Below are 26,062 nucleotides of genomic sequence, written 5' to 3' on the forward strand. Positions count from 1 at the left end.
GCTGTTGTTGCTCATTAAAGAATGGAAGTGTTGCAATCTTTTATATTTTATCCTTTGCTGTAACACTCACTGTTTAGGCTCACACATATAAAATGTCAGTTAAATATAGTACTGGTCGGTATCTGGCATGATATCCCAAATTGATTCGGCATCCAGTAGAGTGTGTGTGGGTGCGGGGGGTGGGGGGGGAAACCAAGTGGAAAAGATTTGGTGGTGGATAGAAACTTAAAGTATATTGTAAATTGGGGGCTGTAAAGATGGTAGGCCTGATTAACGATGGCAAAGGATATTAAGAGAGAATAAATACCAATTCTAATTGTATAAACTAATGATAAGAATCAACTGTGCTAACTTAATAGGTGTCTTTTTAAAAAAAAACAGCAGGACATGGATGGTAATGCAGGAACTGCTTTGGGTAATCACTCCTGACCTTTCAGATCCTGTGCACCTTATGAGATAACCCTCTGGTTAGGGTTAGGGTCAATGATACATTGCTGAAAATGGAATTCTCCTCATAAGTGAGAACAGTTTTTTTAAACTGCAGGTGTGAATAAGTTGTATCAGTATCCCTCATGAGTGTGTACTTGTCATTGACATGGTTTAAACTTCTACATTTGGCACGTTGTGTTATAAGAACACCATTAGACGTTATCAAGGATGAAGTCTGAGGACTAACTGTCTATCACAAGAGCACTCTGTCTGCTACAGTTCCTTCTCAAGCTGATTCATAGTAATGAGGATTCACAATACCACTGGGACAAATGATTAAAAGGTACTGCTTTCTGAGCATTAATTAAAGCTATTCTGAGGATCAAGTGGAGTAGGACATTATTATCCATACACAGCAGGGACCATTTAATAAAAACATACTTGGGTTCCACACTCTCTGATTTCTGCAAAAACTGGGCAGTGCACTGTTCTCACAATGTAGTGTGCACGCTCCGATAACAAAAAAGGTTTGGTACATTTCTATTTTCAGGCAAATGAGATGTCAGAAAAGTTTTGTGTTATTTTTAACAGCTCCAGTTTCATTTTGACAAAATTACCATTATACTGTGTTTTCAAGCAAAAGAAAAAGTTCACTAATTTTCTTAAATAAGCCCCCTTAAGATAAAAAAACCCTAGAAACAACATTGTTGACATATTCTTATTTCTCTGCATGCAAAAACATTGGATCAGATGGAGTTATTCTTAAAACAGGATGAAACACACACCAGTTTTATTGTTTTTTTTAAACAAGAGTGAACATTGGAGTAAAGGCTCAGCACTTAAGCAGTTTAGACAAATGTATTCTTCCAATAGGTAGCACAGAGCAACCTAAATAAATCAGTTTCTACAAGTCCTACACTTCCACATATGCTGCAACTCCAAACTATACATACGATTCAGCACTTTCTACAACACAGAATCATAGAATTCTACAGCAGGCGAGGCCGCCGTTTGGCCCACTGCACCTGTGCCAGCTCTCTAAAGATCCATAGCCCCACTTCTTTGCCATTTTGCTGCCTAAATTTTGTTTTTTAAAAAATATTTCAGCCTCTGATAAGGTACAGTATTCCATGCCACCCAACCTTTGTTCTTTTGGTGATCTTACATTTATGCCCTCCCGTTATCAATTCAAGGATCAGTGAGAATAATTTTCTCTATTTCATTCGATCCTTCACAATTTTGAACATCTTTCTCTGCTCTAATGAAAAGAATCAGGTTTCCGTAGTCTCTCCTCATAACTAATACCTCTCATCCCTGACCATCAACCTCTGAATCTCTTATGCAGCCTTTCTATAGTCTTGTCATCATTCTTAAAGCAGAGTAGCCAAAACTAGACAAAATATTCTAAATCTGACCTCTGATCTGTATAACGTTAGCATGCCTTTTTGTGTTTGGATTTGACACTTCTATGAATAAAACCTAGGAGTCTACATGCTTCTTTCCAAAAAATATCAGTTTCTTTTGTAAGACTTACATAAATGTGTCCATATGTATCTGAATGAAGACCAGTTCTGATGAAAGATCATCAACCTGAGTAATTAACTCTGTTCCTCTCTCCATGAATGCTGCCAGACCTGATGAGCATTTCTGTTTTTCTTTCAGATTTCCAGCATTCGCAGTGGTTTGCTTTTGTACTGGTGTCAATAGACACTCTTGCAAGATAAACCAAGCTGCTGACCTACAAAGGCTGATTGTCCATAGGGTAGAAAATCTAGAGACAGTGATTTTCCTAACCAGTGAGATCTGCTCCTCAGCCAGACACCCGATCATCCCTACAATAGATTGCTGTTTTTGGCTTTCAAAATCAGTTGAACAGTACAATATTGACAAGCTATAAACTCACAGGTAAGTGGATGTTTCATGAGGAATCTAAATTCACATAGCCTAAGCCTGGGCAATTGTGACACCATTTCAACCCTAAGTACATGTTAAATTGCACTCCATTTACACCTGGTGTAAAGTACCTCTAACTTCATTGATTTTCTGAGCAAAAAGTGAGTAGCCCTCTTCCTGAAGTCTGTTCAAATCAATACATTAACATGTCAACATACTTTGTCCCCTTCAAAGGGATTCTAAGTCTCAAACCCAGACATCTTGTCTACATTATGACCTCCATTTTGAGAGTGATGTTTCAAAACTGCTATTTAAAAACTAAGCGAGAAACCATAGAGAACATGGTCAAAATTCCTCTTTGCTACAATAATGGGACATAAGGCTAAATATTTGTACTTTTAAATTTTGGTTTAGGGAATAGACTTCAATTATTTGTTACTTATGTAGTAACCCGTGTTTAACCGAATTTTGTTTGGATCATTTAATATTGCTATGGAGAAAAAAATCTTGAAGTTACCTGGAAGTTATGCCAAGGTGTGGTGAATTAGTTGATGTCAGCAGGGGCAGCAACTGGGCTACTACAATTAGATTCAATCATAGAATCTTACAGCACAGAAGGAGGCCATTCAGCCCATCATGTCTGTGCTGGTTCTTTGGAACAGCTATCCAATTAGTCCCACTTCTCTGCTCTTTCCCTGTAGCCCTGAAATTTTCAGTCTTCAAATATTTATACAATTCCCTTTTGAAAGTTACTATTGAATCTGCATTAACTATCCTTTTAAGCAACGCATTCCAGATCATAACACTTTGTGAAAAAGCATTTCTCCTCATCTCCTCACTTTTGCCATAATCCTTTTTTATCAATTCACCTGCAACCATTCTTGCATGATTTTGCTCATCTGTCATAACACAGACACAACATTGCCTCCAAAGGTTTCTGTTGCTCCACTTATTCACCGCCTTATAGAGAGGAGGAGACAATTGGAAGGGGGAGTGGAGTTCATCAGATCTTAAGAAACAGGAGCAGGCTATTCGGTCCCTCTATCCTACTCAGTCATTCAATAAGATCATGGCGGATCTGATTGTGGCCTTAACCCCACTGCGTTGATCTGAATAGGACTAGTGTTTGAAGGATTATTTTCATAACATTGCATGTTTCCTAGTATTGTGCTCTAAATCTGCAGGATGAGGGAAATACATCCCTGTGTCAATGTATTGAATAAACAAGAAACTAAACATCAATAAAAGATTGAAAAAAAAAACTTAAGAGCCAGCTAGGTGCCTACTCAGGACTTCAAACCTCAGCAGGTTTCTGAGCCTCTGTTTTGAAAGAGGATGTTTAGCTTTGACTTCCAGCAAAGACCACTGCCATTTTTTAATTAAACATGTGTTTGTAACCTTTGTTTCCTAGTTCAATAACATAACCTGAAAATGCCCCGCGAACCATACCTGTTTAAGTTGATTAATCCAAGTGTCCCGACCCGAAACCTCCTGATGTAAGATTACTGGAGCAGAGTTCAGACTAAAAGACATTGTGTCATAGGAAGTTTCCGCAACAAATGGCTGAAGGTCAGAATTCAGCTGCAAAGTCATAACAGTAAATTCTAAATAGTGAGGAATTAAAGAGTGAATCAAGCAACAAAGATGATATTACATTTTATCAGGAACGCAATGAATATATGACAAAACTTCAATCATTCATCAGATCAAAATGACTAATCAGGGATAACTTATCTCAACACACAGCGGTAAAAGTGCTGTGTCAAACTGGCAGAATCTTGTAATTGTGAACAAAACAATTGTACCAGTAAAACATGGTAGAAAGAAAGAACAGAAGGAAGAGACAGAACCAAAAATACAATCCAGAGTGCTTTAAAAAAAAACACCTGTAAAATGCTGAATGTGAGGCAGCAACAATTCCCCTCAATCAACCCTTAAAAAATCCATCCCTCTCTGTGTCACTTTGTGGATTTTTACACTTCTCATCTCCTCAATGAATTTTTTCTTAATTTTTAATCAATAAATGACACCATGAGAGGGAGATCTGCGAGTCCATAATATTTAAAATCTTGTACATGTGAATGCAGTGTCATTGTGTGTTTATGCCCATTGATGACCCCAAATGACAACAGCAGAATTTTTCTGGCCAACCACATTGCAGGACCAGAAATCAGAAATTGACCAACCGCATTATAGAAACAGAAGCCAAACAGGTCAGATTTTTGACCAATTATATCTTGCTTCATCAAAAATAATCCCAGAGCCATCATTACAGTATAATTTCTGATTGATTAATTTTGCGACTAAATGAATCACATTCTACCAAAGCCACTGCCTTTAGCATACAGCAGCAAAGACTGTTCCTCACACTCCCCACCATATACACTTAAAATTTAAATTTATATCAAAACACGTTAAAAATTCAATAATTCATGAAAAGATCTCAAGCTTCTCCCTCCCAATTGCTTTAATTTTTCCTCTTCATCCCCACCCTTATGTAAACTCAACAGCTTTATCTTTTCCCACTACCAGACCATCTCTGTACTCCAGCCTCTAGCCCAATTCAGGCCCGACATGAAGAAGGGATGACAAGGTGCAACAGACCACGTTGATGACTTTAGTTCTTCCCTACCCTCTGGGGAAATTTTTGACACCTGTATTCAGAATCGCCCAATTTATAGTCTATTCTGGTTTGATCATTTTGGAGCTCTTTAAAGTTCATGTCAGTGCTATATATGAATCAGTACTCACTCAAATGTCCAGCTTTTTAAAAGTGATATCCCAACATTAATTTCTGTGGAAGCTTAAGTGTACAATGTTACAAGTTTAGTGGTCCAATTATCACATTTGCAATTACGAACTAGATCAGTTTGACACTTCATTATTCATTAACTGCAATACGAGGATTCTAGACATGATTGTCAGCATTTTGTATTAAATGGATGTATTTTTGTAAAAACATAATTTTTGTGCTCTCCTGTAAGATACTTTTTTATTTAGAGAGATACAACACTGAAACAGGTCCTTCGGCCCACCGAGTCTGTGTCAACCATCAACCACCCATTAATACTAATCCTACATTAATCCCATTACCCTCTCACATCCCCACCTTCCCTCAATTCCCCTACCACCTACCTATACTAGAGGCAATTTATAATGGCCAATTTACCTACCAACCAGGGCCAGGAAGATAAATTGTGTGGAAAAATTATACACCGAATAAAAATATTAGGTTGATTTAATGTAACATCCTCATAGTCAGCAGACTCAATAAGGCACGCCTGATGCACTGTGTGTGGTAAATTATTATCCACTTCTTCCTGCTTCAGTGCAAGAGATTGAAAGCACAACCCTCCACTAGCGATGTGACTTTTAAAGATTATAATAAAACAGTTTTACCTTCATCAAGGAATAGAAGTAAATTCTGCTTCCATTGGTAGTCAGGAAAATAGTACTATAATCCTTAAAGGAATGAATAGGCTCATTCTTACTAGGCAATACTGTCTGCTATTAATTCAAAATTGCTTAATGATTCAATTTTTTAGCACTGAAGTCACGCTGTGTTAGGTTGCTCAAATAAAGATATTGGCTAATCTTTTTTAGTGCAAACACTGACTTTGAAGGAGTAGATATTTCAGGCAAATTACCCCATTTCTATAAAACTTAACACTCTCAACATATTTAGGTAGCAGCAAGGAAATAAAGAGAAGGAAAAAAGAAAGAAAGCAAAAACCTGACATGATAGATGGTAACACCCACTATTAGAATGGTCAAGACTATTCTCAAGTATCTCTGTTACATTTTCGAAGCTAATATTCCAAGTTAAGAGGGTTAACCTGGCTCCATTAATAAATCGGTATGAATTCATTTGTACCACTCTTCACATATGCCAATTTCTCCAGCTAAAAAGGTACCAGATTAAAATATCTCTGCCAGAACACAAACAAAAATAAACCTATTCAACTTCGGTGGGTTATCAATGATAATATGCTTTATGGATTCTCACTTTTCGTAGCTACTTATAAAGCTTATCTGAACTGCTTTTTAAAAATTATTCATTCATGGGATGTAGGCGTCACTGGCTAGGCCCAGCATTTATTATAAAAACATAAGAACTAGGAGCAGGAGTAAGCAATTCAGCCCCTCGAGCCTGCTCCGCCATTCATTACAATCATGGCTGATCTCATCTAGGCCTCAACTCCACTTTCCTGCCTGTTCTCCATAACCCTTCAATCCATTACTAATTAAACATTTGTCTATCTCCTCCTTAAATTTACACAATGTCCCGGCATCCACCGCACTCGGGGGTAGTGAATTACACAGACTCACGACCCTTTGAGAGAAGTAATTTCTCCTTATCTCTGTTTTAAATCCGCTACCCATTATCCTAAAACTATGACCTCTCGTTCTAGTTTGCCCCCAAGAGGAAACATCCTTTCTGCATCTACTTTGTCAATCCCCTTAATCATCTTTTATACCTCAATTAGATCTCCTCTCATTCTTCTAAACTCGAGAGAATAAAGGCCTAAACTGCTCAATCTCTCTGCATATGACAAACCCCTCATCTCTGGAATCAATCTAGTGAACCTCCAATGCAACTACGTCTCTCCTCAAGTAAGGGAACCAAAACTGTACGCAATACTCCAGGTGTGGTCTCACTAATGCCTTGTACAGTTGCAACACTTCCCTACTTTTATACTCTATTCCTTTAGCAATAAATGCCAAAATTCCATTTGCCTTCCTTATTACCTGCTGCACCCGCATACTAGTTTTCTGCGATTCATGCACAAGGACACCCAGATCCATCTGCACCGAAGCTTTCTGAAGTTTCTCTCCAATTAGATAATTTGCCTTTCTATTCTTCCGACCAAAATAGATAACCTCACACTTATCCGCATTAAACTCCATCTGACAAATTTTGGCCCATTCACCGAACCTATCCATAGCCATTTGTAAATTTCTTATTTCTTTATTGCAACTTACTATCCCACCTATTTTAGTGTCATTCTCAAATTTGGCTTGAGTACCTTCTATCCCTGCATCCAAGTCATTAATATAGATTGTAAGTAGGACCGAACCCTGTGGCACACCACTAATTACATCTTGCCAACCAGAAAAGGACCCATTTATCCCGACTCTCTGTTTTCTGTTGGTTAGCCAATCCTCTATCCAAGCTAATAAATTGCCCCTAACCCCACGTGATCTTACCTTGTGTATTAACCTTTTGTGTGGCACCTTATTATATGGCTTCTGGAAGTTAAATTTACTACATCTACAGGATCCCCATTATCCATTTTGCTTGTTACATCTTCGAAGAACTCTAGCAAATTAGTCAAACATGATTTACCCTTCATAAAACCATGCTGACTCTGATGGATTGCATTTTGACTTTCTAAATGTCCTGTTATTACTTCCTTAATAATGGATTCTAACAATTTCTCAACGACAGATGTTAAACTAACTGGTCTATAGTTTCCTGCTTTCTGCCTCCCTCCATTTTTGAATAAGGGCGTTATAATAGCATTTTTCCAATCCACTGGAACCTTTCCCGCATCCAGGGAATTTTGGAATATTATAACCAATGGATCCACTATCTCCGCTGTCACTTCCTTTAAGGCCCTAGGATGTAGGCCATCAGGCCCTGGGGACTTGTCTGCCTTCAATCCCAATAGTTGCTCAGTACTTTTTCCCTAGTGATGATGATTGTTCTGAGTTCCTCCCTTTCTATAACCTCCACATTACCTGTTACTATTGGGATGGTACTAGTGTCCTCCACCGTGAAACTGAGGCAAAATACTGATTTAGTGGCGCCGCCATTTCTGTGTCCCCCACCATTAACTCCCCAGTCTCATCCTCCAAGGGACCAACATTCACTTTAACTACTCTCTTCCCTTCTATATACTTATGGAAGCTTTTGCTACCCGTTTTTATATTTTGTGCTAGTTTTCTTTCATAATTTACTTTTGCTCTTTTTATTACTTTTTCATAACCCTTTGTTGATCTTTAAAAGTTTCCCAAACTTCCAGCCTGCCACTGGCCTTTACAATATGGTATGCCTTAGTTTTTGTCTTTATGTTATCCTTAACTTCCTTGCTTAGGCATGGATGTTTTTCCCCCCTCTTACAATCTTTCTTCCTCTCTGGAATATATTTTAGTTGGGAGGAATTGAATATCTCCTTAAACATCTGCCACTGCTCGTCAACTGTCCTACCTTTTAGTCTTCCTGCCCAGTCCACTAGGGCCAAATCTGTCTTCATGCCTATGTAATTACCTTAACTCCAGAACGCTAGTGTGGGACTCCAGTTTCTCGCCCTCAAACTGAATTTGAAATTCTATCATGCTATGATTACTCTTCCTTAGAAGATCCCTTAACTATGAGATCATTAATTAATCCCACCTCATTACACAATACCATATCTAGAATAGCCTGCTCCCTGGTTGGTTCCACGACATATTGCTCCAAAAAACAATCTCTAATACATTCAATGAACTCTCCCTCAAGGCTACCCTTGCCAATTTGATTAATCCAGTCTATATGCATATTAAAATCACCCATGATTATTGCCATACCTAATGCCCTTGAGAAGGTGGTGGTGAGCTGCCTTCCTGAACCACTGTAGTGGGGTAGGTACACCCACAGTGCTGTTAGGAATGGAGTTCCAGGATTTTGACCCAGTGACAGTGAAGGAACAATGATGTAATTCCAAGTCAGGATGGTGTGCGGCTTGGAGGGGAACTTGCAGGTGGTGGTGTTCCCAAGCATCTGCTGCCCTTGTAATTCTAGGTGGTAGAGATCACGGGTTTGGCACGTGCTGTTGAAGGAGCCTTAGTGCATTGCTGCAGTGCATCGTGTAGATGGTACACACTGCTGCCACTGTGTATTGGTGGTGGAGGGACTGAATGTTTGTGGATGGGGTGCCAATCAAGCGGGCTGCTTTGTCCTGGATGGTGTCGATCTTCGTTCATCCAGGCAAGTGGAGAGTATTCCATCACACTCTTGACTTGTGCCTTGCAGATGGTGGACAGGCTTTGGGGAGTCAGGTGGTGAGTTACTCGCTGCAGGACTCCTAACCGCTAACCTACTCTTGTAGCCACAGTGTTTATATGGCTACTCCAGTTCAGTTTCTGGTCAATGGTAATCCCCAGGATGTTGAAAGTGGGGGATTCAGCGATCGCAATGCCATTGAATGTCAACGGGAGATGGTTAGATTCTCTTTTGTTGGAGATGGTCATTGCCTGGCACTTGTGTGGCACGAATGTTACTTGCCATTGATCAGCCCAAGCCTGGATATTGTCCAGGTCTTGCTGCATTTCTACACGGACTGCTTCAGCATCTGAGGAGTCGCGAATGATGCTGAACATTGTGCAATCATCAGCGAACACATCCCCACTTCTGACCTTATGAATGAAGGAAGGTCATTGATGAAGCAGCTGAAGATGGTTGGACCTAGGACACTACCCTGAGGAACACCTGCAGTGATGTCCTGGTGCTGACATGATTGACTTCCAACAACCTAGTCCTTTGCGCTAGGTATAACTCCAACTAGTTTTCCCCCTGATTCCCATCGACTCCAATTTTGCTAGGGTTCCTTGATGGCATACTTGGTCTAATGTTGCCTTGATGTCAAAGGCAGTCACTCTCACCCCACCTCTGAAGTTCAGCTCTTTTGTCCATGTTTGAACCAAGGCTGTAATGAGGTCAGGTGTTGAGTGGCCCTGATGGAATTCAAACTGAGTGCCAGTGAGCAGGTTATTGCTGAGCAAGTGCCACTTGATAGGATTGTCGGCAACACCTTCCATCACTTTACTGATGATTGAGAGTAGACTGATGGGGGCGGTAACTGGCCGGGTTGGATTTATCCTGCTTTTTGTGTACAGGACATACCTCGGCAAGTTTCCACGTTGTAGCTGTACTGGAACAACTTGGTTAGGGGTGCGGCAAGTTCTGGAGCACAGGGTTTCAGTACTATTGCTGGAATGTTGTCAGGGCCCATAGCCTTTGCAGTACCCAGTGCCTTCAGTCATTTCTTGATATCACGTGAAGTGAATCGAATAGGCTGAAGACTGGCATCTTGGGGACTTCAGGAGGAGGCAGAGATGGATCGTCCACTGCTGTTCTATTATTGATTAACAGCTGATCTACCTCAGGACATCAAGTAAAAGCAAAGGTGCTAATGCTTGGTAAATGATTGCTACTTAGCCGATGAGCATTTTTTTAATATGAATAAGCATGTGTGGTCCACACTGTCACAGGTGCCTGTTAAAAAATTTTCCAGTGGCTGCAGTCATATCTTGCACAAAGAATAAAAATATTTTTAATACATTGTATAGTTAAGAGCTCAATTGAAGCTTATTGGCAATCCATGTGACCACTCTCTCTTCTAAACCTAACAAAATAAGGAAATTCCATTCAGGCAGCCAGATGTTAACTACATATTTATTTACACCAAGGGAATTAGACTAGGCATAATGTGTAATATTGTAGCCTCATAAATTCATACAATGCTCTCACGATACAGGACAAAAGTCTTCATAGTTTGTCCAAACTACCTAAAATAGAGCATTTTCTGCTCAAACACACTGCATGTTACACAAAGCAAAGCAAAGCTATTTTTTAACCATTATTCCTGGTACCACTCAGTCAGGCCAAGATTTAATATGCCTGTCTGGGAAAGGTCTTGCGGTAGCTAGTGCATATCTTGACAGTTGCTACTTAGTGTAAACAGAAACCTGTCCTCCTTGAAATCAAGAAAGTGGAAAACTTGCCAGAAACTTTTTGTGGGAGATAACCAATAATTTAGTAAGTAGAATTCAGACCTTATAAGCAATGAAGCAAACCATTACCAATAATGGGCGAAATAGAACAGAGTAGACGTGGTGCTTTCCAGGGTAGATTTAAAATATTACAGAGATATTATGTAAACACAGAAGGTGCAGGAGGAAGTCACATGGCAATGAGAATGGCCTTGACCATTCAACATACATTCTCAGAGCAGTGGATAGTTTCCATTCTCAGTTCTCATTTCATGTTTAAGTACCATGATAAGTAGAAGACCTGAAAAATAAAAAAGTTAACAAACCCAACACAATACAAGAGATGGAACTATTTTATGGGAGTGTAATTTATATGCTGGAATAAAATATGCTGACAACAATTTGATGGACTGAACGGTTAAGCTAGCACTATATGACAGTCAAGTGCAAGCACATAATTAGTTAGAAATTAACCATAATTATTTGTATTCATTCAATGTTTAGCCAGTATTTTGTCCAGATAAGGAACAAATTGGAGAAGTAATTTCAGGTAATAGGAGAAATTGTCTGCCACTCATTAAATCCGGCACAATTCCGTCAAAGGCTGCTTATAGTAACAGACTAACACTAAAAAGCAACTGGCAAAGTCAGCCATCTTAAATTACAGCAAAATTATACTGCATTTGAGACAGAGCAACAGAATGACAAAACAAACCTAAAACTGAACTCTAAATCTGTCACTGAGCTCTCAGGTTACTGAAGCAATGCTTAAAAACAATATGGCAAAATCTACCCTCAAATGTCAAGCGAGAAACACAATTTTTGATCACAATCTGAAGAATGTTTCGATGCAGATTTTTTTTTTAAGAGGTTAATCTCATTAGCTACAATTACTGAGTTCTCAGCTAAGAGACCCAAATCTAAATCACAGTACTGACTGCGTCTGGAAATCCTATTTCTTCTGGAGACCAAATTTCCCCAGCTTTGCCAAATTTTCCAAGAAAGGGAATGGGGAAAATGTGACTGCAGCTGTACTGCTCAAGAACAAACTTTCCTTAGGTCGATCTAGACCCAACATCAATTACAATAAGCAGAAGGCTCTACAAGTTAAACTGAACATTTATTAAGTTAGTGAGTGAACAATGAAAGCCACAACAGCAGAAATAACCAACACGATATCCACTGGTTGCTTTTGTTTTTTTTTTAAATGTATAAAGAATTGCCCTAATGATGAGAAAGGCACTAACAGTGAATTAACACGATGATTTTCCTTTTCATTCCCGACGGTAAAGTGAATGGAGTGGAGTGAAGGGAAGGGAATGTTAATAGCAGAAATAATAATTAACTTTAGAAAGAGACTTTGTCCGATTGTGGTTTTAGTGTCAATCTGGTACTGTAACTAATCTTTTGAATACAATTTCCTCTGGCTGTCTCAGTTTCTGTTTGGGAGAGTTGCTGAACATAAGGGGAAATTTCTACATCCATGATGATGATTGATGATGAGGTTATGCTTCAGCTTGAAAACATTATTAAAATTAACTAACTCTGTACTGAAAAGACCTCATAGAGGCAAGCACTTGGGACAACTTATTTACAGCATGCAGTATCCCAAAAATCACTACTCTGGCGATTTTCCATCCTTACGTAAATATTTATGATTGTAGTGGTTCGTCTATTTTCATTATATTGTGGAAAGTTGCTTACTTTGTGAGCTAACGACACGTGTTTTCCATACTGAAATGCCATTTGTTGAACTTCAGTGTCATGTTTCGCCAGTTGCATTGCCCCTTGACAACTCTTCGCCAGCAAAGCACCATGAGATAGAAAAATCTGCTCTTCCCAGTTAGTCATCAGGATGTCATCAGTAACCTTCTCCTACGAGTAAACAAATTACCACTTCCGTGAGATCATGAGCAATAAGTGCACCTGCAGATGTAGCTGTACATTCTGAAGCAATACATAGTTCAATGATCTATGGTAAGTCATCCACCAATAATAAAGCAAATCTTTAGAGTCAAACATATGACTAAATAAATCTTGAGTAAAGGATCACAATCAATTATGACTTTAAAAAAAAGGTCATCAATGTTGACCAATGGCCTTATTTCTAAATCATTCCAATTGAAAACAGAAGCCCAATATGGCAGTTCTTAGCATCCCATAACTTTCATTTGTTGGAAACCTCAGTTACTGGTGTCAGACTGAATCATGTAGAGGAAATGATGGGCTGGATTTTATGATCAGGTATGCAAAATGGCGGAAGTCCTGCATGTGACGTCAGCGGCTGTGCTGCTGCATGTGGCCATTTTGCATAATGGAGACGCTCGATTGCCCCCCCCCCCACCCTACCCCAACCATGTGGCGAGGGCAGCAATGGAGACGCTGCTCACAGCATCACTTGATGTTGGAGCAGGTGCTGGCACCATCTGATTCTCTGAGCAGTGAGCAGCAGTGCATTAAAGCAATACCTCTGTGTTTTGAACTAAGCCGTTCAATCAACAAGCAAGTCACTGGGCAACCATGTCAGATGTCAGTGTAAGTGTGATCCCATGATTCAGTGATGCTTCCCTGCTGATTCTTCTCCAGGCTGCAAGGGAAAGGCAGGAGGTCCTTTTCCCCAACGATGGCAAGAAGATGTCCTCCCGCCCGACCAAGAAAGCCTGGACAGAGATTGCAGAGGAGGTCAGCTGCATGGGGTCACCCATCATAACTGGGTCCAATGCAGCAAGAGGGCCAATGACCTCCTACGTTCAGCCAAGTTAAGTAGCACATTTTGAAATTGCTTGGGTTGATCTGATTGCCCACAAACATTATGCCACACGGGTACCAGAGCCATTCCAAGGACAGGAAGGGCATAACAGATTGATGGCAGATGCCTGACTGGATATGTGAAACAAGTTTCCCTTGTTTCGACCTCAGCCCAAGTGAGACCAATGACAGCTTGAGTCAGGATGAGAGATGAGACATCCCCTAGGTGTTGATGAGTTTTGCCATGTGAGACATTTGGAAATGTTCAATATCTGCATCCTTGCTCTTTCAGGAGAAAAGGGTTCACAACAGGAAGGAGACAGCCAGGAACTAGCCGATAGCCAAGGTGGACATGCCATCCCAGACCTGGAGCTCGGGTCCCAGCTGAAGGAGTGATTATTGCCAATATGAAAAAAATACAATATTCATGTTGAATGAGCTAGGTCATGCTGTCCTTAATGGGAAATGTGCATCCTAACCCCTAAATATTTGTTTAAATTTTATCTTGCAGGTCGCCGCTCGCAGGTGACTGCAGAAAGCGGGAGACTCATACAGCCTCTGAGGATGGGGATCACTTAGAAGATGCACTGTCCCATGACTGTCCTGCACCTTCCACCAGCGCAGAGGCTCTCACCTCAGAGGAAATCAGCTCGGTTTTAGAATCAGGGTCACAAGCTGGTGAGAGCACCACACACATGTCCGAGTAGCTGGCTGAGGCTGAGACAACCAAGGCCTCTGACAATCGGAGGACTGTGGGTGGACAGGCCCATGCTGAACCCCAAGCTGATGAGCCTCTGGTGTTGACAGCATAGGGAATGCTGGAGTTACAGAGAGAGGTAAGGCAACATTTGGCGGAGATGCCAGAGACCATGCGTAGCCATGAGCGGACAATGGAGGAGTCCATCCAGGCCATGACAGCTGCTATGTTCCAGGCATATCAGTGCATGGCTTCATCCATTGAAAGGTTGGCGACCCTCTTAAAGAGTCACATTCTGCAGCTGTGTCATGACCTGCAAACCCTCGCCTTGCCCACGAGTTCAGATCAGCAGTGGCAAGACGAGTGAAGGACCAGGAGCCTGGAACATTTTCCTGCTCTTAGTCCTTCTCTGGTAAGCAGGGCGGATCCAATAAGTCTCGAGAGGGAGCAGGAGAGGCTGCGCTCCACATCGGAGGCCTCTTCTCAGGGCGTTTCGAGTGTGGACACTGGCTCCTCAACCCCTCCGCCAGTGAGTCCAGCTCCAGCAGCCGCGACGCCAGAGGACAGTCCTGCACCAGTGCAGGAAGCCTTCAGGCAGCCGGGGCCCTCCAGGCCTCAGGCACCCAGAGGATGACCACCGACGTCATATCAGGCCAAGGGATATCCTGATCAACAGCCTGCCTCCAGCGTAACTGTTAGCACAGGGGTTACACTGCACAGGAGCACCCACAAACGTATTTTGAAAAATCTACACACACACAAAGTATTCACGGATGACACAGATATGTCATGTTACTGAGTGCCAATCATCAGCTTTCATTGTTTGAAAAGCACATTCCAACATGCCTTAATTGTGACTCTTGGAATCCCATCATAAGCCCTACAGCACTGGCAAGGTGACCACTGACATCATTACCATGGCAATGAGTGTGAGGTTTTATTGCACGAATGATGTCATATGGGGACTGGCTCACGCTGTTGCTGCCCTTCATCCAGGAGAGATAGATAGTACGGAGGCAGGACACTATCAGGGATGTTGAAAACGTGTCATTATAAGGTTGTCCCTTGCCTCCCTTGAGTCTTGCTCACCATGTCTGGCCTCCACTACCACATTCTGATCTTCCATTGCTGCTTGAGCATATCTGTCCTCTGGGCCCTCTTCGTCTGATGCTCACGCATGTCTTCCTCATGCAAGGTCTCCCCCCTCTGTAGTGCAATATTATGTAGAGTGCAACAAACCACAATACTAACCACTTGGGGCTACACAGTGGCGCAGTGGCTAGCACTGCAGCTTCACAGCTCCAGCTACACGGGTTTAGTTCTGGGTACTGCCTGTGTGGAGTTTGCAAGTTCTCCTTGTGACCGTGTGGGTTTCCACCGGGTGCTCCAGTTTCCTCCCACAGCCAAAGACTTGCAGGTTGATAGGTAAATTGGCCTTTATAAATTGCCCCTAGTATAGGTAGGTGGTAGGAGAATGGTGGGGATGTGGCAGGGAATATGGGATTAACGTACGATTACTATAAATGGGTGGTCGTTGGTCGGCACAGACTCGGTGGGCCGAAGGGCCTGTTTCAGTGCTGTATCTCTAAACTAAATTAAACTAAATACAGGCAACTCTCTCTGGAGCATACTGAAGGGCTGCACTAGGTCTATCGAGGCATCGGAACATCATCTATGGCTTGCTCAATGGTCACGCGGTGGAGCTGTGGCAAGCATTGTTAATGCTCCTCCGCATCATTGCGAGGGGTCCTAACTGGCGGCAGCAGCCTCATCTCCGAAAATCCGCCCCTAAAGGCCAGCGGGGCAGAGTGAAAGGCTGTGGCACCTGAGACTGGCGAAGTATGTGTGAGTCATGGCAGCTTCCCAGGAAGCGGGCACACACTTGTAAAAAGCACTTTCAGTCGTCGCAAACCAGTTGCATGTTGATTGAATGGAACCCCTTCCTGTTTATGAAGGTGGCTGGTTGGTCTGTGGGAGCCTTGATGGCCACATGAGTACAGTCAAATTACACCTTGCACCTGTGGAAATCCTGCAATGGCCTCAAATCTGATGGCTCTCTCAGTCTGATTCTCAGGGTCTGTCCAGCAGTGCACATAGTCGCCGGCCCTCTTGAACAAGGTACTGCTCACCTCCTTGATGCAGCGGTGCACTGTGGCTCGAGACCCCACACATGTCCCCGGCAGATCCCTAGAATGAACCCGATGCATAAAACTTTAAAGCCACGGTAATCTTGAGGGCCACAGGCATAGGGTGACCACAAAAACTCACTGGTCGCAATTTGGCGTTAAGATGGCTGCATAGATCTGTGACAGCCTGTCTGGACAGTCGCAACCTTGGCTAACTGTTTCGTTGCGACATCCGCTGGTTGGTTAAATGAGACCTGGCATACTTGGGTTCTTCTTTACCTTGCCGGCTGCTGCTGTTCATGTCTAGGAGCTTCTTCCTGAACAGCAGCTGCCTCTTGGGCCTGCCTCCGGAGGCAGTGTCTCAACAAGTCAAGGGCATCCAGGAAAACAGGGTGAATAACACCATGCGTATTTTCCTGGGACCTTCAGCGTTTTTCCAAAGCAAAATTAAACCTGTCTGGGCAAAGGTGTTTGTCAAATTTTGCTCTGCAGGATGCCTGCAGTGGCTCTATAGTTTGGATTAAGGCTGGTCTGACAACTTTTCCAAAAGTGTGAGCCTTCACAACCATACCAACATCAGTTAAACTACCCTGAAATGGCCCCACCAACAAACAGCCTATACATTTTCAGAGCTCCCCCCTCACACATAATCGCCCTGCAAAGATTCCCCCCCACCACAGACAATGCCCTTGCAGAGTTACCCCCTTGCAGAGATCCCCTACCCCTCACACACAAACGCAGTGCAGAGCTCCCCCTCTTTCACACACAAACCCCCGGCAGAGTTCCCCCCCTCTTTCACACACAAACCTCCTGCAGAGTTCCCCCCTCTTTCAAACACAATCCCCCTGCAGAGCTCCCCCTCTTTCACACACAATCCCCCTGCAGAGCTCCCCCCTCTTTCACACACAATCCCCCTGCAGAGCTCCCCCCTCTTTCACACACAAACCCCCTCAGAGTTCCCCCCTCTTTCACACACAAACCCCCTGCAGAGTTCCCCCCTCTTTCACACACAATCCCCCTGCAGAGCTCCCCCCTCTTTCACACACAATCCCCCTGCAGAGTTCCCCCCCTCTTTCACACACAAACCCCCTGCAGAGCTCCCCCCCTTTCACACACAAACGCCCTGCAGAGCTCCCCCCTCTTTCACACACAATCCCCCTCAGAGTCCCCCCTCTTTCACACACAATCCCCCTGCAGAGTTCCCCCCCTCTTTCACACACAATCCCCCTGCAGAGTTCCCCCTCTCTTTCACACACAATCCCCCTGCAGAGCTCCCCCCTCTTTGACACACAATCCCCCTGCAGAGCTCCCCCACTCTTTCACATACAAACCCCCTCAGAGTCCCCCCCTCTTTCACACACAATCCCCCTGCAGAGTTCCCCCCCTCTTTCACACACAAACCCCCTGCAGAGCTCCCCCCCTTTCACACACAAACGCCCTGCAGAGCTCCCCCCTCTTTCACACACAATCCCCCTCAGAGTCCCCCCTCTTTCACACACAATCCCCCTGCAGAGTTCCCCCTCTCTTTCACACACAAACCCCCTGCAGAGTTCCCCCCTCTTTCACACACAATCCCCCTGCAGAGCTCCCCCCTCTTTGACACACAATCCCCCTGCAGAGTTCCCCACTTCACCTGCACACAATCTCCTAGCAGAGATCCACCACTTTTCATACACAATCCCCTTGCGGGGACCGTGAAGAAGGGTCTCTGACCTGAAACGTTAACTCTGCTTCTCTCTCCACAGGTGCTGTCAGACCTGCTGAGTATTTCCAGCTTTTTTTGTTTTCATTATCCCCTTGCGGATCTCTCCACTGCCCACCGCTCCCGAAACACACACTCTGCTTGCAGATTCAGCATAGCGACATTGTCCACTGTAAATCCCCACTTCCGCTAAAAATACTCCAGCGCAGTTACCTTCCCTTTCAAGACACCGAGGACACGGTCAGGTGGCGCCAGCTTTGAAACGTCGAGAAACTGAAGACACGCGAGTGCCGCACGTCAAACAGAAAATTGAGAAAGCTTCGTTGGATCGCGGTGAATGACATTCAAATACATTTAAATCAGTATTTAAAACGTTTGAATAATGATGCTGTCATGTCGGGGTGTCAGTGGTGCCACTGTACTTCCCCGCCTCCGACAAAATCGGAAAAGAGCGTTATGGCACCGGTTTCACTGGTGGATGGCTCCATGGGGAATCTCCGGCATTCCCCATGACGACAGTGGCATAAAATTTAGTCTGATATCTCATTTATGAGATAATCACAAGCCCCTTGCTCCTGCTCGCATTGGATGGTTCTGAGGACTTAAAAAAAATACAAGCCTGGAACTGACCAATTAATAACTACCCAGTATATGATCTTTAAGAGGCGACTGGGAAAAACAAAATTTATTTACTTTTGTGAGACAATCTAAAGAATCCCATTTATTTTAATACTGAAAATCCCACAAAATATAAGCATGCTGACCACTTGTTCTAGCAGATCTCTCACTCTAAAAAGAAACCTAATTGGTCTGAACAGCAAGAAAGCTGAGGAGATATTCATTTCCTGAAACTGTATCACTTTATTGGTCTATCTTTTGCTTACATTATGGAATGGCACAGTAAATGCAAGGGGGCCTACTTAGACCAAATGGAATTCGTTTCATCAAACTGTAAAACTGCAGTAATCCCTGCAACGTATTCCCAAACTCGCTATAATGCTGCTCTCCTGAGCTTAGCAAGTTGCTGTCGCAATGAAGTGTTGGCTGAAAAAAATAACGTAATGGTCCCCAAGAAACAGATTACAATTAACTGTCAGATTGGGAATCCCTTTCTAATTAGCACACTTTGATTTGCTTTTCCAGATGTGTTTATACCCAGATTAGAATGAAATTATTTTGGTTGTGAGGTAAACTAGAAGAGTAAACTGAACAATTTTGCTTCACTTATATTAGCGAATTGTTCAGAGTTCAGGTCATATTACAATTTTAGTTTTGTGGGATTTTCATCCTCCTAAAAGTACAGCCCCAGAAATAGAAAATGCTTGTGTCCAGAGGACTGCATTATTGCAAGAGTGCATGGTGCTGGAAGGATAACTGCAAGCCTGGAGTGTGGTATGAATAGGGACGCTGCCAACAGAAGCATGCACGAGAGAGAACTTCCAGCTCATCACCATGGAAAGGAAAAAGTGCAAAGGAGTAGCTGCAGGATCTAAATCAAACACCCCCAGGAATCAGTCTGTCGAATATTTAAGCATTGTCGCACATCAGGGATTCAAATCTAAAAACTGCATCTCAATATTGGCAAACGTTTACACAATGTAGTTTATTTTCAACTCTATGTGTGCAGAAGAAAAGTAATTGTTAAAAATTTCCATTAAAGCCTACTGGCAATGTATATGATCACCTTCTCTTCTCAACCCAAGACAATAAGGAAATTCCATTCAGGCAGCCAGATGTTAACTACATATTTATTTACACCAAGAGAGTTAGACTAGGTATATCTACCTGCAGTTTACATGCAAATGGATAACTCAATTTTCACTAAAATGTAAGCAAATTTAACCTTTGTTTTCCATGTTGATTGTAAGCCAAACTTATTAAAAGAAATAGATATTGCAAAGAATGGGCAGGTACATCAAACAGTTTGAACAGCTCATACCACAAGTTGGACTCCATTCATAAATATGACTCAAATTGGGAGATTTATGGATCTATGGCCATGATTTATATAGGTATTGTCGGATACAAATGGGGTTGATTCCCTGAAGGGGCCTTAGAAAAGAGTAGTAGTGTTTATACTTGTATAAGGCACTAGTTTGGCCTCAGCTGGAGTTTTACATCCAATTCTGGGCACTGCACTTTAGGAAAGACGTGAGGGCATTGAGAAAGTACAGAAAAGATTCATGAGAATGGTTCCAGGGATGAGGAATTTCAGTTGTGAATTGACAGAGTGGTTCAGGTAGACCATTTAGCCGCTCGAGTCTGTTCCACCATTCAATTAGATCACGGCTGATCTGCACCTCAACTCTGTTTACCCACCCATCTTTGCTCCACATGCTTTGATATTCTTACCTAACAAAAATTTATCGATCTCAGCCTTGAACATTCAATTGATCCCATATCCACAGGCTTTTGGGTGAGTGTGGTCCAGATTGCCACTACACCACAATGTTTCCTGATTTTACTCCTAAATGACCTAACTCTTAATTTTAAGATAATGCCTTTTTTTCTGGATTCTTCCACCAGAGGACACAGTTTCTTTGTATCTTTTCTATCAAATCCTTTAAGCACTTTAAATACCTTGATTAGATTACCCCACAACCTTCTAAACTCAAGGAAATAGAAGCAAAGTTTGTACTTCATAATTTAACCCTTGGTATCATTCTGGTGAATCTGCGCTGTACTCCTTCCAAGGCAATGTATCATTGCTAAGGGATGATGCCCAATACTGAACGCAAAACTCCAAATGGGGTCTGACCAAGGCTCTGTACAACACAAGTATTACTCCCTCATTTTTGAATTCCAAGTCCTTTTAAGTAAAAGGCCAATATTCTATTAGCCTTGCTCTGCAATCATTCCTTAGTCCATCCAAAGTCTAAATAATATGCAACTGTATCTGATTATGCATGTATAACTTTTGCTTTCCTGTGTACAGATCTCTCCTTTCTTTGATTATTTTATGGATTATTAACAAAATTAAAGAAATACAAACTTATATGCACAAAGCTTTCAGATCCACTTCCTGATGAACTTGTATATATTTGTTTACAACTACATCAACCCTATTCATTCATTTCTGTTTTTCCAAAGTTATTTATGTTTTATTGGAGTCATCTGTGGATTATAATTTAAATATCCAACTGGCACACTGATGCGAAATAGAAACAGAAACAGAGGGGTGCACACTGGATAAGCAAGTTATTTAATTCCACCTCTCAGACCTGCGTTTGAATCCAGATCAGGCTAATGGGATGAAAATCCTTTCTCTGACAATTGGCTGTAACAGCTCTAATATTAGATGAGTTTAGGCTTTAACAGCTCTAATGTTAGATGAGTTTAGGCTGTAACAGCTCTAATGTTAGATGAGTTTAGGCTTTAACAGCTCTAATATTAGATGAGTTTAGGCTGGAACAGCTCTAATATTAGATGAGTTTAGGCTTTAACAGCTCTAATATTAGATGAGTTTAGGCTTTAACAGCTCTAATATTAGATGAGTTTAGGCTTTAACAGCTCTAATATTAGATGAGTTTAGGCTGTAACAGCTCTAATATTAGATGAGTTTAGGCTGTAACAGCTCTAATATTAGATGAGTTTAGGCTGTAACAGCTCTAATATTAGATGAGTTTAGGCTGTAACAGCTCTAATATTAGATGAGTTTAGGCTGTAACAGCTCTAATATTAGATGAGTTTAGGCTGTAACAGCTCTAATATTAGATGAGTTTAGGCTGTAACAGCTCTAATATTAGATGAGTTTAGGCTGTAACAGCTCTAATATTAGATGAGTTTAGGCTTTAACAGCTCTAATATTAGATGAGTTTAGGCTTTAACAGCTCTAATATTAGATGAGTTTAGGCTGTAACAGCTCTAATATTAGATGAGTTTAGGCTGTAACAGCTCTAATATTAGATGAGTTTAGGCTGTAACAGCTCTAATATTAGATGAGTTTAGGCTTTAACAGCTCTAATATTAGATGAGTTTAGGCTGTAACAGCTCTAATATTAGATGAGTTTAGGCTGTAACAGCTCTAATATTAGATGAGTTTAGGCTGTAACAGCTCTAATATTAGATGAGTTTAGGCTGTAACAGCTCTAATATTAGATGAGTTTAGGCTGTAACAGCTCTAATGTTAGATGAGTTTAGGCTGTAACAGCTCTAATATTAGATGAGTTTAGGCTTTAACAGCTCTAATATTAGATGAGTTTAGGCTGTAACAGCTCTAATATTAGATGAGTTTAGGCTGTAACAGCTCTAATGTTAGATGAGTTTAGGCTGTAACAGCTCTAATATTAGATGAGTTTAGGCTGTAACAGCTCTAATATTAGATGAGTTTAGGCTGTAACAGCTCTAATGTTAGATGAGTTTAGGCTGTAACAGCTCTAATGTTAGATGAGTTTAGGCTGTAACAGCTCTAATATTAGATGAGTTTAGGCTGTAACAGCTCTAATATTAGATGAGTTTAGGCTGTAACAGCTCTAATATTAGATGAGTTTAGGCTTTAACAGCTCTAATATTAGATGAGTTTAGGCTGTAACAGCTCTAATATTAGATGAGTTTAGGCTGTAACAGCTCTAATATTAGATGAGTTTAGGCTGTAACAGCTCTAATGTTAGATGAGTTTAGGCTGTAACAGCTCTAATGTTAGATGAGTTTAGGCTTTAACAGCTCTAATATTAGATGAGTTTAGGCTGTAACAGCTCTAATGTTAGATGAGTTTAGGCTTTAACAGCTCTAATATTAGATGAACTTAGGCAATCTGATCCCAATTCTAGTGGATGTTGGGCTATGCCATAAAAATGAACTTAATTTGACATAAATCATTCTTCCTATTTAAAGAGGTTACAAAGATGGCAAGTGTGGAAAAATTTCATACCAGTACGGAATGCATGGCACTCTTCAGGTTTTGGCATATTTCTGGGACAAAGCAGACGCAAATTTACTCAGCAGGTAGGGTTTACTGCACTGAATTTAGACGTATTTGATAGCGACACTGGAAGGGTTACGGAAGAATTGCTGGGGCCACAATACATTACGTTAAATGCATTGATCATGTTCTTGCACACTTCTTTCCCCTCACTGACCAAGTGTTTTAACATAGGAAGGTTGGAATTACTAGATGAGAAAAAGACCAAGGTCCATCTAGTTTAACTTCTACCCTCTTGGCAGTAGCATTATCATCATTGTGGAGGAAAGAGAAAACTTGTCCACTTTTATCACCCAGTGTCAGCAATAAGTGCTCCAAGGTCAGACACAGCACAGCTAGAGAGTACAAGTGTTGGTACTTAAACTCAAGCTCAGAAAAGCACTGCATCTTTACTCACAGCAGCTAGCCTTTAATCTGGGTTGTGGTTCTTTTTCCATCAATCCAGTCTGGATTGGAACCCAGGTCGTAAAAATTAAGAAGACAGCATTCTATCCTACATCTTTCCGCCTTGTCACAGTTCAAGGGACAGGGCAACAATACAGAATAATGAAATATTTCCACCATTTTATGTTTTAATTTCAGATCACCACTATTTGCAGTGTTTTATCTCCCAAGAGCAGGGATAATCCTATTGTTATGTCTATTAAAATTGGTGTTCCCAGATTTTTAACTACTTTTGACCAAAAGTGCCTGTCGTTTTACAAACAGAAGAGATTAATGTGTTTTCCTTTATTTTTTTACTGTCCTTTTACTCATTGATCATGTGGAATGTGGAGATTTATTTTTAACACCCTATACATCCAGAGTATTCCTCAAATAGTTCAATTGTTTACAAAGGAAACACAATAAAATGATTATACTACCTCATCAGTTCTAGCATTTTCATAATACACGCCTTGAGCCAAGTCTCCAATTGCACTTGATACAAGCTCCACAACCTGCAGAAAGAAATAAAGACGTCATTCAGGATTGTGAGGACAGCCTCTCTCGCCAACTGTAATTCTATACAGTCTCATCCATTCGTATATGGCAATCAGATTCTACTGTACTAACAGCACTTCCATAAGCAATCATTTATTTCCATTCAGAAACCTAGCAGTCAAGTCTCCTATATCACATTGTTTGAAACATTAACAATTTCTACTCAATAAAAACCTGAAAAGAGCACATCATGGCAGACTGAAATTACAATCAAAAATCATGAGTGATGTCACCATTTTTATCCCTTCCCTACTGTTTCACATAGGGATAAGATCAAACTGTAATAAAGTGGAATGTACAAAGCAAATTATGATCTTAACCAAAGTGATCTTAAGTTTTGAGTGCATTGATTAGCATTCAATTTTATTTGGCTTAAGAAAATATTGTCAATTATACAGATCCAACATAAACTGGACTCAACCACATTTGTTAGTATCTCAATTTTGCCCACATCAATCCTGATTCAGTTGGAATACTGAACTAATTAAGTCACTTGCATGTTGCTTTTGATTGCAATTTCACCATATGATGCACTTATATTGGGTTTTCATTGGAAAAGTGATCTTTACAAAGTGCAATTTGTTGCTGCTTTAGTCAGTGTTGGTATAGGCATTCATGTCACAGTATATGCAAGTAGTTTCTAAGCAACTTTTGCTCTCGTGACCAACTGCATACAAACAAAGTTCCACTGCATTTCTATAAATTAAGATACATCTCACCTACCAGCAACATGCTCTGTTTAATAAAACAAGTTTTACAGTACACTGCAAAACAGAAAGTGTTATAATTAAAAGCAGAAGCACTAATTATGCAACAATTCCATGTCAACCAATACCACTCTCAACAACTCTGTAGTTACTTTATATTTAAAAAACTCTTTTTCCTCCCTTGAATCCAGAAGGTTTAAGTTTGGAGTCCAGAGTAAACATGGTTCTTAATCAGTCATGTTGCCCTTTGAGTAACAAGATCCTTGAGGAAATATTGTAGCAATATGAGCTGCTGCAGTAACCCAAGGACAATGCTCCTACAGTGTTACCAGATGTGTTGTGTTATTTAACATGGGAATAGAGAAAATGAAGGTTTTTTGGGAAAGTATCAGATAAGCCCCATTCCCAAATCCGAACGGATTGAGTATCGCCAACAGGTCTATGAAGAACTGTAACCAAACTCCTAGCAAAGGATTGTATTACAGTTCATACAAGCTACATCCCAAGATTCTTCTGATGGCTGAGTCACATAATACAAATCAATCACTCACAAAAATGTTATGGTTTGTGAAACGGCCTGTGCCTAGAGACTGGCAGATCAACAGCCACTGGTAATACGAAGAGGAATTCACGAAGACACCAAGTCCTGTTCTAAATGTCAAAGTGATAGCATGAACTTCTAACAATGCATTGAGCTGTGGATAACTAGCTATTTTCTGCCTTCACTGTAACACTAGACAGCATACAATGCAAGCAGAGACTTTGTTCTCTTTCAGCACTGATCCTGACCAGCATTAGGAGAGCCAATTTTTTTTTAAAGCAAACAACAAGGGAATAAAATTAAACAAGAGCAAGATGACAGAAGTAAAATTACAGATGTTACAATTTGGTTTGCAATTGTCATAATTTGGTAAAATTGTTCACTGACTTAGCAAAAATTGAACCAGAATTATTGATTAATGAGTAACTCAGTTAATATTATTCCCCAAATACTGTAGACAATAAAGCACACATTCACATCTATCACTCCTACCTAATACACAAGTAACTAAAAGGATTTTTGCCAGAGTGCAAGGCTCTGTCCAATAATGCATTTTATTGCTG

General features: G+C 41.2%; 1 protein-coding gene across 6 annotated transcripts in view; it reads right to left on the reverse strand.

Annotated features, from left to right (window-relative positions):
- Positions 1 to 26,062, reverse strand: part of pdss2 (prenyl (decaprenyl) diphosphate synthase, subunit 2) — a 275,636-nt gene that overhangs the window by 32,472 nt on the left and 217,102 nt on the right. For all 6 annotated transcript variants that reach the window (XM_068027081.1, XM_068027073.1, XM_068027078.1 and 3 more), the window contains 3 exons: positions 24,134 to 24,208; positions 12,781 to 12,951; positions 3,772 to 3,903 (listed from right to left, as the gene is read on the reverse strand). In XM_068027081.1, the coding sequence (XP_067883182.1) occupies positions 3,772 to 3,903; positions 12,781 to 12,951; positions 24,134 to 24,208 (378 nt within the window). The remainder of the gene's footprint in view (positions 1 to 3,771; positions 3,904 to 12,780; positions 12,952 to 24,133; positions 24,209 to 26,062) is intronic.

Source organism: Heterodontus francisci, chromosome 3 (genome assembly GCF_036365525.1).
Source record: "Heterodontus francisci isolate sHetFra1 chromosome 3, sHetFra1.hap1, whole genome shotgun sequence".
Taxonomy (NCBI): Eukaryota; Metazoa; Chordata; class Chondrichthyes; order Heterodontiformes; family Heterodontidae; genus Heterodontus; species Heterodontus francisci.